This window comes from Pelophylax lessonae (genome assembly GCF_965119305.1).
Source record: "Pelophylax lessonae genome assembly, chromosome: 13".
In the NCBI taxonomy this organism is placed as follows: domain Eukaryota; kingdom Metazoa; phylum Chordata; class Amphibia; order Anura; family Ranidae; genus Pelophylax; species Pelophylax lessonae.
The window spans coordinates 128,930,824-128,949,008 of NC_138780.1; the positions used below are offsets into that span (position 1 = coordinate 128,930,824).

Consider the following 18,185-nt stretch of genomic DNA (forward strand, 5'->3'; position numbering starts at 1 on the left):
AAAATGAATTTACAACAATCTAACTATAGTACATACAACAAAATGGAAAATATTCCTAGTTTAACTGAACAAATATAGAGTATATACTCCTATACAAACACAATACGACCGACACAGAGGACAAACAATGTAAACCTTAAACGTTCATAATTACCCTTCACTTGAGTGTTTCATCCTTGTCTGCCATTGCAAGAGAGGAAGTCCCTCTTCTCTCACCTACAGTGATATAGAACCATATCCCATAGCCTTGTATAGGGCTATTCTGATTGGTTCAGCTATCCTGCCCTGTTCCTTCCTCTGGGCGTATGTCGTTCAGGATAGGACAACTTCCCCCTCCCCTAGGTTAGCATAATTCAGCCTCTTGCTAAGCCCTCCTCCCTGTTGGAGGGAGAATTAACTCCTACCTGAGGATTTGCTCTGAAATTGATAATTAAGATATGCAAGATTCATCCTTGAGGCCCATTGTCCACCCCTCAACAGATGGCTCATCTTCATTGCATATCTTAATGAGAGTTCTTTGATATGGAGAATGAAATAAGGGCGGATGTGACATGATCTGTTCCCCCAGTTGCCTTGGCTCCAGGAAGTCTGGCTCTCATAAACTTAAGTACAGGATGATACTATTTAGCATATCAACAGACTCCCTCCCAGCGAACAGACTTGTTGAATGGGATACATTTTATGTGTTTAAATGTGAATAGCTGGCTGGCCTTTCAAATGGACTTATTAAACTGGTTACTATTGCCTGCAGACTGAAGTCACACAACTTCATATAATTGATAATCATATATCAACTTAATGTAAGATCAAAACTCAATATCTTGTACATATATATTTACACCCATCTATATACAGTCTGTAATGGGGATTTATACATAACTCCTCCTCAGGCCACAGTAATGGAGATTACACATAAACTCATAAGGCAACACTGGCATCAGTGGATACCAAGGATAGCTACCTTTTCTACCCACTTTTCTGACCTCACCAACGGTTTCTGCAATTTGCAGTGAAGAATTGCCACTATTAATTTATGACATTACCCTTCGGCCTGTCAACAGCCCCCAGGGTGTTTACCAAGGTGTTGACTTTGGTTCTGGGGTTATTGAGAACATAGAATCTCCATTTTGGGGTACTTGAATGACCTCCTCCTAAGGGAGAAATCAGCTCACAAACTAACGTCCAATGTGCATCAGACGATACAAGACCAGAGGAGATTTAGTGGGGTGTGGAACTTTCAGAATTCAGGCTTCATTCTTAACTCCTACAATACTTAGGCCTAGTACTCTATGGGGCTCAGTTTAAATTATTGCTACCATTTGGGAGAAACGCCCTTCTTTGATCCCAGGTGGCTTCTCTGAGATTGTTGGAAAGTTCCTCCATTCGGGCTTGCATGAGGGTGCTGAGGAAGATGGTAGCCAGCTTCGATGCAGTCCCCTATGCCCAGTTTTAGCCCAGAGAACATCAGCTAAATATTAAGTTGCTGTAGGAAAAAGGCCATAAGTACTTTAATCCGCCAATGCATCTGACTCGCAAGACTAGGTCAGCTCTGGATTAGTGGATATCCATGCACATATGCAGATATTTTATACCGTGAAGCCATTCCTTCAAGTAAATTTGAAGGTTTTGACAATGGATGATAGTCTGTTGGGCTAGGGCGGTGTTCTGCAGAACCTCTTGGTACAGGGAATATGGTTGCCAGAGGTGTGGAAATTGCCAATTAACACTAGGGAACTTCAAGCAATTTGGTTAGCTCTCCCAACATTTTTTTTTCTGCCTTCGAGGTCTCCCCACCAGGGTGCATTTGGGCAATGCCACAACTGTGGTGTACAAATTGTTGGGACAAAAAGTCGAGCTTCTGAAGAAGAAGCAAACCTGATCTTGGTCACAGCTTCATATTCCAGCTTATTCTACCATGCACATTCCCAGTGTGAAAAATTGTCAGGTAGGCTTTCTCAGCCACTTGGTCTTGTCTGTCTTATTGTCTTCCCTGCTTGAACCTCTTCAAGAGATTCTTTTGTAGCTCTTTATGTGCAAGGTTGTCTTTTTAGTGGTTTGCAGGGTCTCGGAGTATGCTACGCTTTCCTTCAAAGATTCTCTCCTCCTCACTGGAATGTGATGTTGAGGCCTTGGTCCTCTTTCCTATTTAAGGTGGTTTCTTCATTCCACCAAAATCAGTACATTGTGTTGTCATTGTTTTGGTCCTTAACCTAAGCATTCTAAGGAGAAGGTGATTCACTGTTTTTTGGATTTTTAAGTTAATCTGAATTTTGCAACTTCGTTTTAACTCTAGTTCCCTGATTGTTCTTCCTAAGGATCCTCGCAAGGGTCTGGCTGCTACTTGATCCACTATTTCTAGGTGAATTTGTCAGCTCATTTCTTAGTTAAGGCCCATTCCACCAGGAGTGTCAGTGCTTCCTAGGCTATTCAGTATGAAGCTTCTGTTCAAGTTTTTAAGGGTGCTACCTGCTCTTCTCTTCATATACAGCTTTTTTAGTGGGGTTCCCCTCAATTGGTTTCAGGGTTTTGGTCATGTTGACTTTGTTGCTATGTTGCCCACCCCTTTCTGTTCAGTGTTTCAGGATATCTCAATTAGTCATAATACCTTTTTCTGTGTTCTTTGAAGAGCATTTAAGAAGATTAAGAAATCAGGATTTTTGGTTTACTCAAATTCTTTTCTTGGAGTACATTACAGAACACAGAAGCCCTTCTCTTTGTGTACCTCATTGCTTGCTACACAATTAACACTTTGCTGAGCTGGGAGGAATTATACCTGTTTGGAGATTCCTGTTTTTTCTTTTTTTTTTTTTGGCAAGTCTCTAATTATCTAAAGCTGGCAGCATACCCAAGTAGTAATGAATGAGATCCCTGTATACTGTAATGTACTCCAAAAAAAGGATTCTACAGGTAATCCAAAAATCTTATTTTTTAAACAGTGACAACGAGTTTGGGGATAAGATCCCCGGCTTTCTGTCACTAGATTCAGAGGCTCTGGGAGTGGGAACATGTCACACATTCCACAGTAAAAACGGGTGTAAAATGTAACATGTTCCCAAAGGTGAACTTATTCTTTTAACATTCTGTGGTCCCAAGATAACCAGGAGTGCTAAGGCTCCTTGGGAAAACACGGGATGCGTGCATAAGACACAAGGCTGCTCTGAAATTATTACATGATCAGTAGTTAATAAACAAATAATATAAAGTTTTCAGTGGCATGTAGTATTTTAAAGACCAAAATATAGCAAATACACATTTCAGCCTTCTTCATTGGGGCAATTACCTGCAGATACTGGATTTCAGCTGCATGAATCAGCAGATTTTTGAGGCTGGGATGATGGATGTAAATAGAAAGTGTTCGGGTCTGGTGGTTAGGATGGGTATTGCCAACATCCCTGAAGTTATAGAACTGGACAAAAATTCCCCTAGGGTGTGGGACTTTTTAGGCAATAACCCATCACAAAGTAGACTAATAGTAAACCAATATAATTTTATTCAAAGTATCATAAGAAAAAAAATGAAACAACACAGTGACAGTTAAAATGCATGTGGCTAAATATTACATCACTTGAGAGGAAATGTGGAATGAAAAGCAAGAGAATTCCATATGATAAACTGACGCGTTTCGGACTTGACCTTTTTCAGAGGTCAATGGAAATTCATCTCAGGCTATAAGTACGAAAAACAAGTATAAGTAAAATTGGATACATATATACATGTACATTCCTAATTTACAGTTATGTATTAAATATACAAGGTATCTGTTATTCATGAGTATGTATCAAATAGAGAAATTTTATATTGTTAGAAAAAATATATACGTACCAATCATGCCACTCCATGTGAAGTATGTAGCCACTGTTTTTAAAAAACACATATAAATGTTGCACACCAAATAATGGGATGCTGCAACACTATAAGATACAAAATGAAATAAATTTGCCACGGCCCAGGGAAGATGGTAAAATAATTCTAATGATATATGGCATTGTTCCAAAGAATGCGGTCAGTCCCCACCAGTAGTTTCCACGAGGATCCCGAAAAATGGTCCCCTAGGGGGCGTCTGGGAATAAGAGAAAGTGACAATTAAGAGTAGTCACATATAAGAAATGCAAAAAAGGAGGGGGAAGCCAGTATAATTCATACGTACTGAGTTCAGGAAAAAGGGATATATGTTGATCTTGGTAATATATGCGATTTTAGCGTATAAAAGGAGTATATGGTATCTCAGGGCAATCCCTTCAAGATAACAAAATAAATATTAAATTAAATGACTGTGTAATTAGTAGAAAAAATAAGGAAAGAGGATCAGGGAGACACTAATGTGGGGTGATTTAGTCCCAACCCAAATAAGGACATTGTAGAGTATAGCAGAGTCCGAGTTAACAATAAGATTCCACTAATAAGTGACCCAATCTACATAGGAACAAAATGAATGGTGAGTGGAGTAATACAAATACACCATATAGGAAAGGTTTGCCATGTAGAGTAAGTGAAATATACAAGTCCCATCAAGGGATGCCACTGTAAGAGAAAGGGCAAAGAAAAAAGACCAAGAAGAAAATGTCTATAAAAAGAAGAACATCCCAGGTGATCAAGGAGAGGAGTGAGCAGCAAGTGAGCTGTACCTGTAAGGATCGGTGGGGTAGAGTCTCCCGGTGGCGGCAAGCACAAATGCTCGTGGAATCCGCTGTATATGAAGACGCCGGCACATGCGCAGTCGGCGAGGCAAAGTCGCGCCTACGCATGACGCCGAACAATGGGGGTCCCCCGTGTCTGGAGCGCACGGCGCCGCCCACTGGGGACTGTGCACCGCGACGTGTGCTCCAGGCACGCCAACGCATAACGTCATCGCCCGTGGACGCATTCCCTGAATGGACATCATCTCGCGACCGAGGTGGGGCGGAAGACCGCCCCCTGGTGCGCCGGGGGGAAGAACCAAGTGGAGGACAGAGAACCTCACAGATGGGACAGTGCCAAGAATGTATAACAAATACAATGTTTACAAATCAGGGGACAAAAAACAGGCAATATTGACAGGAAACATTTATAAGAGCCAAAATTTCTCAGAATATATAATTACTAGACATTAAGCCCGTTAAATTAACGGGCGCTAGAACATATGTGGTCAAACATTTGTAAAAACAGACTTGTTCCAGTTAAGCGAGAGCCTCTCGCTTATCTCATTCTTTTATTCTAACAATGCGAGAGACGCATGACGTAGCCAGCTCTGCGCATAGCGTCCCTGTTGCCCTAGCTGACCGAGCGGCTCTGGCGTGACATCTCTTGTCTGCCGCCACTTGTAAACGGCCGCTTAGCAGTAAGTCCACGTGAGCGCGCACCCGCGCACACCCACCGCTTCAACAGTTTCGCCCGGCCGCCCGAAGTCTCTGCGCTCCAAGTCCCAACGGCTGTCCGTGGGGCACATGCGCAGTAGCGCAATCCCACGGACACAGGGACTGGACGCAGAGATATTTGTACTTTATATGTATAGATAAGCAGATATATAGTTGCTAGGATCTGCATTACAATACTATGTTACAATAGAAATAAATGTAAACCTAATTAGACTTAGGAACCATTTAAGGGTATGAAAGATTTCAGAATACTAAGAAAGAGGGAGAAAAATCTCTCTAAGAATTAAAATGTTTCAGAGAAATTTGTCCCAAATCTATAAATCATGTTTAAGCTCAAGATATGGCACGATAAAAATGTATTGGTAAGACTTACTAATCCAAAAGGGGATGCCAAAGGTCTCAAATGAACTACAATGTGATGGAATAAAAGATTAGAAAGTCAACGAATCAAAACTCCATAGATGAATATTAGGGATCCCAACCCCCCGATGAAAACCCTTCCAAAAACGGTTTGCAACTGATATTATTGTTTTTAATCCAGGGGGTAAGATGGCTCGTAAATTATTAATCCATTTTGACTCTTTTTGAAGGAGAGTTTTGTCCCAGTCTCCTCCTCTGCTACTATTTGGTGCGCAAAATTTATATGTGTTTTTTAAAACGGTGGCTACATACTTCACATGGAGTGGCATGATTGGTATATTTTTTCTAATAACCATATAAAATTTCTCTATTTGATACATACTCATGTATAACAGATACCTTGTATATTTAATACATAACTGTAAATTGGGAATCTACATGTATATATGTATCCAATTTTACTTATACTTGTTTTTCGTACTTGTAGCCTGAGATGTATTTCCATTGACCTCTGAAAAAGGCCAAGTCTGAAACATGTCAGATTATCATATGGAATTCTCTTGCTTTTCATTCCACATTTCCTCTCAAGTGATGTAATATTTAGCCACATGCATTTTAACTGTCACCGTGTTGTCTCGTTTTTTTTCGTACTTCGATACTTTGTATACTTTGAATAAAATTATATTGGTTTACTATTAGTCTACTTTGTGATGGGTTATTGCCTAAAAAGTCCCACACCCTAGGGGAATTTTTGTCCGGATGATGGATGTATGCTAACAGGTGCCATCACTGATCAAAGTAACTGCACTCAGTGAAAGCATCTTTCTGCATCCAGGGTGACTCATCCTTCCCTAGCCACATGTCATTGCTGAGTGTGAGGATACATGTGAACAGCGAAGCCTCCTCTCAGCCTGTCATTACTTTGTACAAGCTGAGCTGTCCCCCCTGTTCGCCTACACCTTCCATCCTAACCGCACGTATCTGCTGATTCTTGTTTCTGGAATTCAATGTATGCAGGTAATCACCCTTGTGAATGAGGCCTATTTGTGTTATAAAGCTTTAAAAATATTTAAAATTACTTTTCACATTGTGGTATACATATACTATAAAAAAAAAAACTGTTTAATTTTACTTAAAGGAAACCTGGTGACATGAAAAGACTTCTATTGCTGATCTTTCTCTCTAGTTCCCTGGCTGCCATACTGATCCAGTAGCTTCAGTACAGAGTTCCCTAGCTGCCATTCTGATCCAATAGCATCAGTACTGACTTAAAGTATACAGATTAGGAGTTCTGTCTTCATTTTTTCTCCTGATCTGCATGTTTATTTTGAGTCAGTGTTGTGACCATAAAACCAATAGTCTATTGTTTTCAGAAGGAGATCTGCAATGAAAGCCATTGTATTTCTGGGTACACATTTCCTTTATGATAGGGACGCTCTGAAAGAATGTGTATCCCTAAAGATTTAAAAACCAAAATATAGCAAATAGACTGTTGGAATTACTATCCAGCTACCACAGTGAGCTTGAGATTGGTTTGTTTGTGTTACAGAGCCTACGTGTCACATGCCTGCAGTTTCTAAGGTACATCCATCATACAGAGACAGCCCAACAGGAAGACTGATCCGTCAAGATCCTGTACTTCATCTCTCCCCTCACAAACAGGGACAGGTACATTTAAACATTCTTTATAATCCGAACTTTTTTTTTTGAACATTGATAACTTTAGTTTTTATAATATAACGCATAACTGTATGTGTTTACATTTTGGAATGATATGAACACCATGATGCATCAATTGCAGGTTAACAAACAGGTATTCAAAATCTAATGTGAATTAGAAATATACATGTGTAAAACCAGCTGCTATCTCCCTTATATAGTACAGAGCTATAGACCAATAAAAAGTTACAACAAATTATTAGCTTGTGGAAATCGGTCTTCTTTCTAATATCTTCCATCGCTGGGCTCCTCTCTCTCCCCCATCCCCTCAATTTACTCTGCTAGGTATTTCTATAGACAAATTCTCTAAATAGTATCGAACCATGGTCATGCACATACTGATTGCAGCTAGGCTTGCCATAACTATTCTGTAGAAACAAAATTTGGCTCCCAATTTGTCTAAGGTAATACATAGGGTTCACCTACCATGCTTATGTAAACACTTTTTCTCACATTCTCACAATGGAAGCACCCACTTCCGATATGTGTTGGAACCGTGGTTACAAGTATAAATTATAAAAATATACAATAATCATAGCCTTGGAATATTTATGGATCTCTTAGGGTTTTTACACACAGGCTTTAGCTTGTATAAAAGCAGTGTGAACAGTAAGTTTTGACAAAGCATTTCCAGAACTTTCAGTAAGCTTTGTTGGAGCTTTTAAAGTACCATTCAGCTCCAGTTTGTAAATGTTGAACACAGATTCTAAAGAGGGTTTTGACTTCCACTTTAAACAAGCTACTAGTAGGCTTCAGAACTTCATGAAATTTGTTGAAAGGCTGCTAGCAGCTTGTTTAAAGTGGAAGTCAACACTCCCATTAGGATCTGTGTTCAGCATTTGCAATCTGGAGCAGATTGGTACTTTAAAAGCTTGGAACAAAGCTTGCTGACAGCTCTACAAATGCTTTGTTAAAGCTTGCTGTTCACACTGCTCTTATTTGAGGCCTAACACTGGCGAACCTATACAAAACTATTTTTGAATGATGTCAATAAATACATGAATACATTTTGTATTTTTGTATTCTGCTGTTTTATAGTTCATTTTTGGCTGTTTTATCCTTTGATGACACAATTCCTGACGAGTTGTTTATGGTAAACAAAAGCATGACGCTATACAGTGGGGGAAATAGGTATTTGATTCCCCTGCAGATTTTGTGAGTTTGCCCACTTACAAAGAAATTAAGGGTCTATAATTTTTTTTCGTAGTTGTATTTTAAATAATAGAGACAGAATAATAAACAAAAGTCCAGAAAAAAACATATAAAACAAATGCTATAAATAAGTTGCCGTTCAGTGAGTGAAATAAGTATTTGATCCCCAAGCAAAACATGACTTGGAAACCCTTGTTGGCAAGCACAGAGGTAAGACATTTCTTGTAGTTAGTGACCAAGTTTGCACACACCTCTGTCACTTGGCAACTCGAAGTTTCAGGTCCTTCCATACATTTTCTATAGGATTAAGGTCTGGAGACTGGCTAGGCCACTCCATGACCTTAATGTGCTTCTTCTTGAGCCACTCCTTTGTTACCTTGGTGGTATGTTTTGGGTCATTGTCATGCTGGAAGACCTATCCATGACCCATCTTTAGTGTTCATGTTGAGGAAAGAAGTTTCTCATCCAATATTTTACAATACATGGCCCCATCCATTGGCCCTCAATACGGCAGAGTCGGTCTGTACCTTTAGCAGAGAAACAGCCCCAAAGCATAAGGTTTCCACCTCCGTGCTTGAATGTAGGGATGTTGGAGTCATAGTCAGCATTTTTCTTTCTCCAAACATAATGAGTCCCCCCTCCTCAAGAAGGCACATGTACACAGTTATGCCAATAAACAGCTAAATGATTCACAGAAGGATTGGGAGAAGGTGCTGTGGTCAGATGAGACCAAAGTTGAGGTCTTTGGCATTAACTTGACTTGCTATGTTTGGAGGAAGAAAAATGCTGACTATGACCCTAAGAACACCATCCCTAAGGTTAAGCAGGGAGGTGGAAACATTATGTTTTGGGGCTGTTTCTCTGCTAAAGGTACAGACCGACTCTGCCGCAACAGCCAGAACACTAAAGATGCGTCATGGATAAGTCATCCATCATGGCAATGACCCATAACATACTGCCTAGGCAACAAAGGAGTGGCTCAAGAAGAAGCACATTAAGGTCATGGAGTGGCCTAGCCAGTCTCCAGACCTTAATCCTATAGAACATTAATGGAGGGAGCTAACACGACAGCCAAGAAACCCTAAGGATTTAGAGAAAATCTGTGAAGAAGAGTGGACCAAATTCCCTCCTGGGATGTGTGCAAACCTGGTCACAAACTACAAGAAACGTCTTACCTCTGTGCTTGCCAACAAGGGTTTCTCCATCAAGTACGAAGTCATGTTTTTCTTGGGAATCAAATACTTTTCACTTACTGAACTGCAACATTTTTATCATGTGTTTTTTCTGAATTTTTGGTTGCTATTCTGTTTCTATCATTGAAAATACACCTATGATAAAAATTATAGACCCTTCATTTTTTTGTAAGTGGCCAAACCTACAAAATCTGTAGTGGATCAAATACTTATTTTCCCCACTGTATATTGAACACTTTTCTGGTCATTATTGGAATTTATTAAAGCTACATTGTATGGATATGTCAGTCAATTGTATGTGTAAAACTATTTAAACTGAAAACTGCAACAAATATTAAAAGTGAACGACTGAATCGAGTGATTTAAAATGGGCAATAAGCAGCCATTAAAGAGCGAGTAGTATTTGGCTGCTGTGGAGATTGGGGTTATAGTCCTGTTCTTCCTTTGCTTTTTCCCTTTTTTTTTTTTTTTTTTATCATATATGCATTTCATGTTGAGGACATTGCGTATTGTTTGGAACCTTTATTGGCATTTCTTTACTTTCTGTGAAAATCTTCAATAAAAATATAGAAACGAAGATGTGCAACAAACTAATCCAGATTAATAAAATGTCTTGTAATATTATTAGAATTATTATACAGGTTTTTTATAGCGCCAACATAAAACAAAGTCTCTACCAAGTAGCAAAATCTTCATTCAAAGAAAAAGAAAAAAAGTCTTGCTAAATATAAAACAAACAAATTGTCCACCGTTTAGTGAAATCTTCATTCAAATAATCCGTGTACGATATCCAAACTGAACACCCAGTGAGTCTTCAAAGTAACACCACCACTGATCCAAAGTGTTGCCTTCAACGCACACAAGGAGATGCACCCACCATAAAATCATATTATTATTATTATTATTATTATTATTATATAGGATTTATATAGCGCTTGAGGGTAGACAGTACAAATACAATACACTTTAATACAGTAGGAATCAGAGGGCCCTGCTCGTTAGAGCTTACAATCTAAGAGGCTTATCTAAATCTATAGAGTCTTATAAATCTATAGAGTCTTATCTAAAGAGAGGCAATAACCATTTAAATGAAGAGGAATGATCCTGCTGAGTGATCCACTTTCAAAGAAGGATAGCTCCAGAGATAGTGGCCTAAGGTCGCCACAAAAGGCAAATATTCACATATTTCAGTAGTGCATTAATTAAAATCAGCATAAATATGCTCACAAATCAATTCATGAACTGAAGGCATAAAATCAAGGACCAAGTGGTGAGGTAAAGTCCCACAGGTGATTCTGGCACTCCCCAACAATGGAGTATTCTAAATTTAGACTAAATTTGGTTAACTTACGCCAGGGGACAATGTGGATCTATCTGGCTACTGTCAAAGTTATTGTGGGAACGCTTGATAATAACATATCGCTCAGTGTCAAAAGCACTCCTGGACCTTCTCTCTAAACCACAGGGATCAGACTGCACTTTCTGACTCAGCCCCATCATGCGACTTTGCCATGTCTTCTTTGAGAGCGGTGCAGGATCATTCTCCCTGATTTCACTTAAGCTGTTATTGCCTCTCTTGAGATAAGACAGGCATGTTTTTCTTGTGAGTGTATATCCTTGTTTGCGGTGAAGTGAACAATTTGGGTCAGTGTTGTTACTTTGAAGACTTACTGGGTGTTCTGTTTGTTTATCGAACAAGGATTTTTTAAATGAATTAGGATTTTGCTACACGGTGGACACTTTGTTTTACGTTTAGCAAGACATTTTTTGATTTGAATGAAAGAAGACAATTCTACTTGGTGGACACTTTGTTTTATATTGCAAGAAATATTTTTAATTTTGTTTTAGTTTGTTGCATTTTGTCAGTTGATTCAATCATTCACCTTTATTTTTGTTATGGTCTTTTATTTGTCTACAGCACTGTACTATATGAAGGATCATTTTTTGGACTTCATATTTTTTGATATTTAAGCACCATAAAGGATTCTGACTTTTGCCTGGCACAAATCAATTACAGGTGTGCTTGCAGTGTGGAAAAGAAACCCATTTTTACACAGCCAGGTCACTTCTGTTCTCTTGTAGCAAACTGCACTAAATACAAGAGGACAGGCTCATAATGATTTTAGGCTTAGAAATGTCTGTCCCTCAATCCAGGGCTTTACTTTTTGTTTGATTCTGGGGGGCCAAATAATTCACTCACTTTTTCATCTTTTAGGCTTTTACAGTAAGGGCTCTTTCACACGGGCTTTCCGTGTGAAAGGTCCGCTGCGGGACTTTTTTTTTTTTTTTTTTCACGGAGCGGATGACATTTCTGTCATCCGCTCTGTAGGTCCGCATATCATCCCATCCGTTTGCGGATGATATGCGGACCTAATGTAAGTCTAGGGGGGATTGCGGATGTCAGCGGATGACACCGCTGACATCCGATTTTCCTTCCTTTCCGTTTTTTGAACGGAACAAAAATAGGATTTTTTCAGTTCCAAAAAAGGAACAGAACTAACAGGAGGAAAATCGGATGTCAGCTGATGGTATTCCGCTGACATCCGCAATGCCATAGACTTACATTATGTCCGCAAATCATCCGCAAAAAAATAGGATGATTTGCGGACATACGGAGCGCCCGTGTGAAAGGGCCCTAAGATATTTTCTGGGGACCTTGCCTCTTCTCACTCCATAATGGAGTCTCACTTCTTATTCTTAGCATGAGTTTTACTCTTACTGCTGGATTACTAAAAACATAAGACAAAATTAGACCACCTTGGTAATGTTTGAGTGTAACTGGAAATTTAGATGCTGAAAAAAAAATGTCAGGCATGTGGCAAAAATTGCCTGCATTGAAACTGCTGACTTCCTTCAATATCTATTATGCTTATAATTAAATCTCTTGTATACACTTATCTCTGGCTTTAGAGCTCTAAATAATATATTATTTGGTCAGGTAATTGTAAAGTAACCTTTTAATATTGAGCATATGACCACTCTATTTTGCAGACTGACAGCCATTATTCCAGTCACTCCAGCACAAATACTCTTTCCAGCAATGCATCCAGCGCTCATAGTGAAGAAAAGTGGTATGACAGTGGTGAACGGCTTGATTCAGACAACTACACTTACATACAAGGGACTTCTGCCGATAGTGGTATTGACACCACATCATATAGCAACAATCATGTCAACTCAACCCTTCCTGGGGCTTCTGCCACCTCCCCACGCTCTGGGCCTTCTAAGGAAAAAGTGGCTCCTCTGTGGCACAGTGTCAGCGATGTGGGATTGATATCTGATAGGACTTGTGACAGAGACACTCATACTTTAGATGGGAAAAGAGAATCTCCAGTCACTATGGAGAACCACAGTAAAGTCCCGATGGGCACCAAGCCATTAACCAGAGAAAACAGCTCCTACAGCCTTAGTGATGCCGCGTCTCATACCAGGTAGTGGCCCTTATTTTTTTAATTTTTTTTTTGTGCAGTAATGTTTCATTCTTTGATGTGATCGTAATAGTGGTGGTGGGTTCTTCTGCTCCATCTAATCTTTTCACTTCAACCTGTCATCAGAGCTAGATGCAGGTATGATACTTTTTTAGATTTTACTGCAGATTTCCAATTCAGATAATTTTTTTCCACAGTAAGAATTGTCTTTCTATTGAAACTTTACAATTACATGACACATAACCAGATAATGGAGAATAATATTTATTAAATGATTGGGTGGAAACAAATTGCAATTGTTTTCACCCTACTATTAAATTAATTTATTTTGTTCCTAATTCAGTAACAACTGTGGTTTTTATATGTGGTTGTTACATAGTGTGTTCTTCCTGTGGAAAACTTTTGCTGTTAGTATTTTTTTAATACTATGCATGCTGTGATGTTGGGTTTATGAATAAGTATACTGAAGGTAACGTTTAATCTACTGGTATATTGACTAAATACATTTTTTTGGATCCCATGCTACCTTAAAGCGATAGTATACTCCACTTTTTAACTTTTACCTACAGGTAAGCCTAAGATAAGGCTTACCTGTAGGTAAAATTAATATCTCCTAAACCTGCATGGTTTAGGAGATATTCGCCCTGCATGCAGCTGCTGACACCAGCGGCGCATGCGCTCTGAAGGTCCGGCGGACCTTCGGAGCTCCTTGCCAGAAAGTGAACGTCATCGCGGCTCCGGCCACTCACAGCGCCGGAGCCGACGAACTTGGAAGACACCGAGGAAAGATGTCAGCTGCCTCAGCGGTGTCGGGGCAACTGTGTGTATGCGTTTGTCCGTCAGGGTTTGTTTTTTTTTTTTTTTTTTTTTGAGGATACAACCACTTTAACACCGTGACAAAGAAAGGAGGTGCCATCTTAAAAGTAAAAGTAGTTTTTAATGGTGGAGAGCAACATTTCATGAAAAAAGTCCCAGCAAAAGTTAAAAGGGGGGGACCCAGTGTATATAGCACTTATCCATGTTAAAGTATATGCTGTAAACTGATTAAGAAAGAAAAATAAATTAAACCTGTGCTGTGTTTGCTGAGCAGCGTGGTCGGATAGTTTGCCACCCTCCCCATCCTCCTCTCACTGTTCCAACCACACTGGAAATGTGTATACATACAAAGGCTGAAAGTGGGATTTTTAAGGTGTTAACCTCTCAAGAAACAATAGACAACATAGAAACGACTGGTAAAAATGTACAATTTATTTTAACCCAACATTATGGATGTTAAAAAAATACAAATATAAAATCAACAATTAATATTTGCATCCTCCAATATAAACAGCACTCCCCATTGGCTGAACCACAACCCCTGTCTGACATACTCAGTCTTTTAAGCCATGATGATCTGTTAGCAAACCTAACTTTAAAAAATCAAAGTATGGGCATACGATGGTCAGTCCGTTACGTTGGATGTAGCCAAATCTCTGTGTTTTACTTAATGCTTCTTTAGGAGAAATAAAAGTTGTGGAGAAATTTAAAGCAGGGTTAGGTTATAAAAAAAATATCCCGAATATCTCACGGAGCACTGTTCAATTCATCATCCAAAAATGTAAAGAGTGTGGCACAACTGCAAACCTAACAAGACATGGCCATGCACCTAAACTGACAGGCCAGGCAAGGAGAGTATTACTCAGAGAAGCAGCCAAGAGGCCCATGGTAACTCGTGAGGAGCTACAGAGATCCACAGCTCAGGTGGGAGAATCTGTCCACAAGACAATTATTAGTCACGCCCTTTATAAATATGCTAACCAAATTTGAAAATAAAATAAAAACCTTGTGGCCTTAACCCAGGATGTAACTGTGGGAATCTTTAATATGGTAAGTCATATCAACAATACGTCCAATATTGGGTGGGGTACCTCCACAACTTGGAATTAATTTAACAGAAAAATAATAAAACAAGAGAGAACCTTCAAGCTACCCTTAAAAAGGAGTTGTATATGGAGAACCTACACCGGTATATATGCAAAAAATAACTTTATTGAAAATGAACCAATCAAAATATAAGGATCAAAAATCCCCAGAACCCTTAATAAAATCCAGCAGACAATGTTGTCACACTATCCACAGCAAGTATGAGCCACACACACACAACACCAGCACATAGATTTAACGGCTCCTATAGAGTCAAAGTGAAACAGCCCTGGAGCATAAAGTCGGGGATTCCAAGTCAGGGCCGAATCTCCCCAGTTCAGTATGGCGGGATTCCCCGGTTTAATGATGCTGCTCACCGGAGCCCAATTTCACAGACCCGTAACTGAAGCTGGATGAATCAGTGTTGAGTCAGTTCCACATCTATAAAAACATGAGAACACCTATCCTCCAATGGAGATTTTCATCTCAAAGTGCCTACAAACTTAGGCTATAGCCCACATTCCTGAACTATAATGATGTATAGACAGCCTATGTATAGGACATGAATAAGTCCAGGTAGACCCCCTGATGGTATAGAAGCTAATTGGTCTCTTAGTGTGCTGTCCTAGTTCTTATAGGATCAGCTTGCTGGGGTATATACACCTGACCCGCTTTGTTAATACAGTAGAATTGAAAGGCAGCCAATGGATCAAATTCATAAGGGATGGAGTAACAAAGGTGCCCGAAGGCTATCACCACTCCATAGCACCGAACGGTATAAACCACCTCCTACTCCCCAGGACTTCATGAATCATGCAGGTAGTTGGCGTGTCGGCAGAAAGTTTTCACTGGTCAGGGGCTGCTTGTTTTGGGCACTGAGCTGTAGTAGCGTGTTCTCACTTTCCATTACTCCGCTAGCATGCAATCCACGTGGGTAGCGAAACTGATGTCACACAACTGGTGCAGCTCATGTTGAACCGCAGGGCCCTCTTTGCGGCTTACGTCAACGCATTTCACATACATCACATATTCTTCGTCCAGACGTAATGATGCTCCGTCTTCTCATCTATTTATAGCGGTAACTCCCCATTCAATTCAGTGAGAATCGGAGCGTCTACTTGAAGCCATCTAGTGGTGAGTTATAAAAACTACATTTCAATTGGAGATGGTACCTTATTACTCGTAATTGGATTCATTAATTCAAAACAAAACTAAGCTAATTCAAAACAAAACTAAGCTCAAAGTGTATTTACATTGGGATAGAAAATGGTGTGATGTCCTAAATCCTAGAGAAAAAGCTCTAGTGACCATAAACCCACTATACATATACTTCCTCCTACTAGGGAAATTCCCTTGTATCAGTCTATGTTAGGAGTATACAGTGATTCGGATCACCCCATCAAGTACAGAAGGGTTCAAATCCGGGTTCTAAAAAGACTTTCAGGCTCATTTCATTATTTCCCCCTTTAGGGGCCAAAGTACCAAGCCTTAAAAATTCAAGATTTCTCTATCGTTCATCCACAGACACAGCTCCATCTAGTCAGAGACTATAAGGTTATGCTCCTCCTATCAATAGGCACTAGGCAGGGAAAAAGCTTAACCACACCAATGGGGGCTGTCCCTGCAGGCATAACCCCACACACCCTGCTATCATCAAGCAGTTTGTTTCTGCCTAGTTTAAGGAATAGGACCTAGCTTCCTGCTGGGACTTCGGTCTTAGCGATTATGGGAAAGTTTGTAATTTTTATTTTCACTAGTTAGTTCCTGATGATCAAGATCCAGAGGACTACAAGCAACAGCCGGCTGAGGTTTCGCACTGGATAATCTAGATCCTCAAGGTCTCCCAGCCTGGCCAGCTTGCATGAGCAGGTTATAGTTCAGAACTAGGCCTCGCCACGACAGTGCCCCGACTGGTGGAGACGAACGAGCCTGCGAGTGGACCTTCTCGCTGGGACACACACACGACCTGGAATGCTGAGTCGCAGCTTCCCCTTGGCTGACAGCACCCCCATCCCGGGTGGGGGGTGATCTGTTTCGGAATAGCTCCCACCTGGTACCGTGGTATGGTGAGTAAATTGTCCCCCAAAAAAACCCTGTCTGATGTGGGCCCTTCCCTGGAATAGTCGGACATTAGGGGCTCCCTCGGTTCCCCTGACACCTCAGGGGACTAGTCCTGTGTACCCCTCGGCATTCCCCTACCCCTAGCAGATTTTTACCTGGGGGGGGTGGTAATAACGCAGCTGTTATGGCGCTTATTTGAGGGGAGTGACTTGTCCTGTGTGGGCCACTGGTCAGGGACCTTCCAATGCCTATTGTTCTGGGCCCCTTTTGGGGGTCCTGGTGACCATATGGCGTGCTGTGAGGGCTGCCATTTTGCTGTGGATCACGATTTTTATATTCCCATTCGATTATATGGGCTGCCATTTTCTATAATTCCCCATTGAGAATGCATGAGCGCCCATTTTCCTGAGGTCCATTGGACAGGCATGCGGCATTGCTTTTTAAATATAGAGGCTGAGTTTTCTCTTCCTCTTCCTGTACAGTCAGTGTCAGTTTCGTTTTTGCACAGATTGTGCAAAAAGGAGACTTTGCACAATCTCCTCTGTGGTCTGGTAATGTCTTCCTTGGGTTCCTTGTGGGTTTTTCTTCATTTACTCTATTATCTTATAATAACTAGGGATTGTGAGACCACACTTATAGAGTTTGGACCGCGTTTTTGGCAGTCTTAAAGAGACACTGCCCAAATATTTTAAAAAGTGGAACATGGAGTCCCAGGATAGTATTTCACCTGCAGAAACCCTGGGAGCGATTGCGGGACCTTCTGGTTCACAGTCTCAGCCAGAGATTGCAGTTTTTTTACAAAATCTGATGTCTAAGATAGATTTTGTCATTGGTAGTGTTGCCAGCCGCAAACGCCCTTCCACCTCACCTCCATCAGCAGGGTCTTCAGACTCTGAGATAGACATGGCCGCCGCAGACGCAAACCACCCTGGGGGGTCGGTGTTGTCACATTCTGACAGTAAAGAGAACCTGTTCTCATCAGCCGCCGCGCAGGAACGCGCTTTGTTGGCAGCTCT

At 40.5% G+C, this 18,185-nt stretch overlaps 1 protein-coding gene across 5 annotated transcripts in view; it reads left to right on the forward strand.

Moving 5' to 3' along the window:
- Window positions 1-18,185, forward strand: part of SIPA1L1 (signal induced proliferation associated 1 like 1) — a 469,532-nt gene that overhangs the window by 363,429 nt on the left and 87,918 nt on the right. For all 5 annotated transcript variants that reach the window (XM_082275708.1, XM_082275709.1, XM_082275712.1 and 2 more), the window contains 2 exons: window positions 7,264-7,382; window positions 12,770-13,209. In XM_082275708.1, coding sequence (XP_082131834.1) covers window positions 7,264-7,382; window positions 12,770-13,209 — 559 coding nt within the window. The remainder of the gene's footprint in view (window positions 1-7,263; window positions 7,383-12,769; window positions 13,210-18,185) is intronic.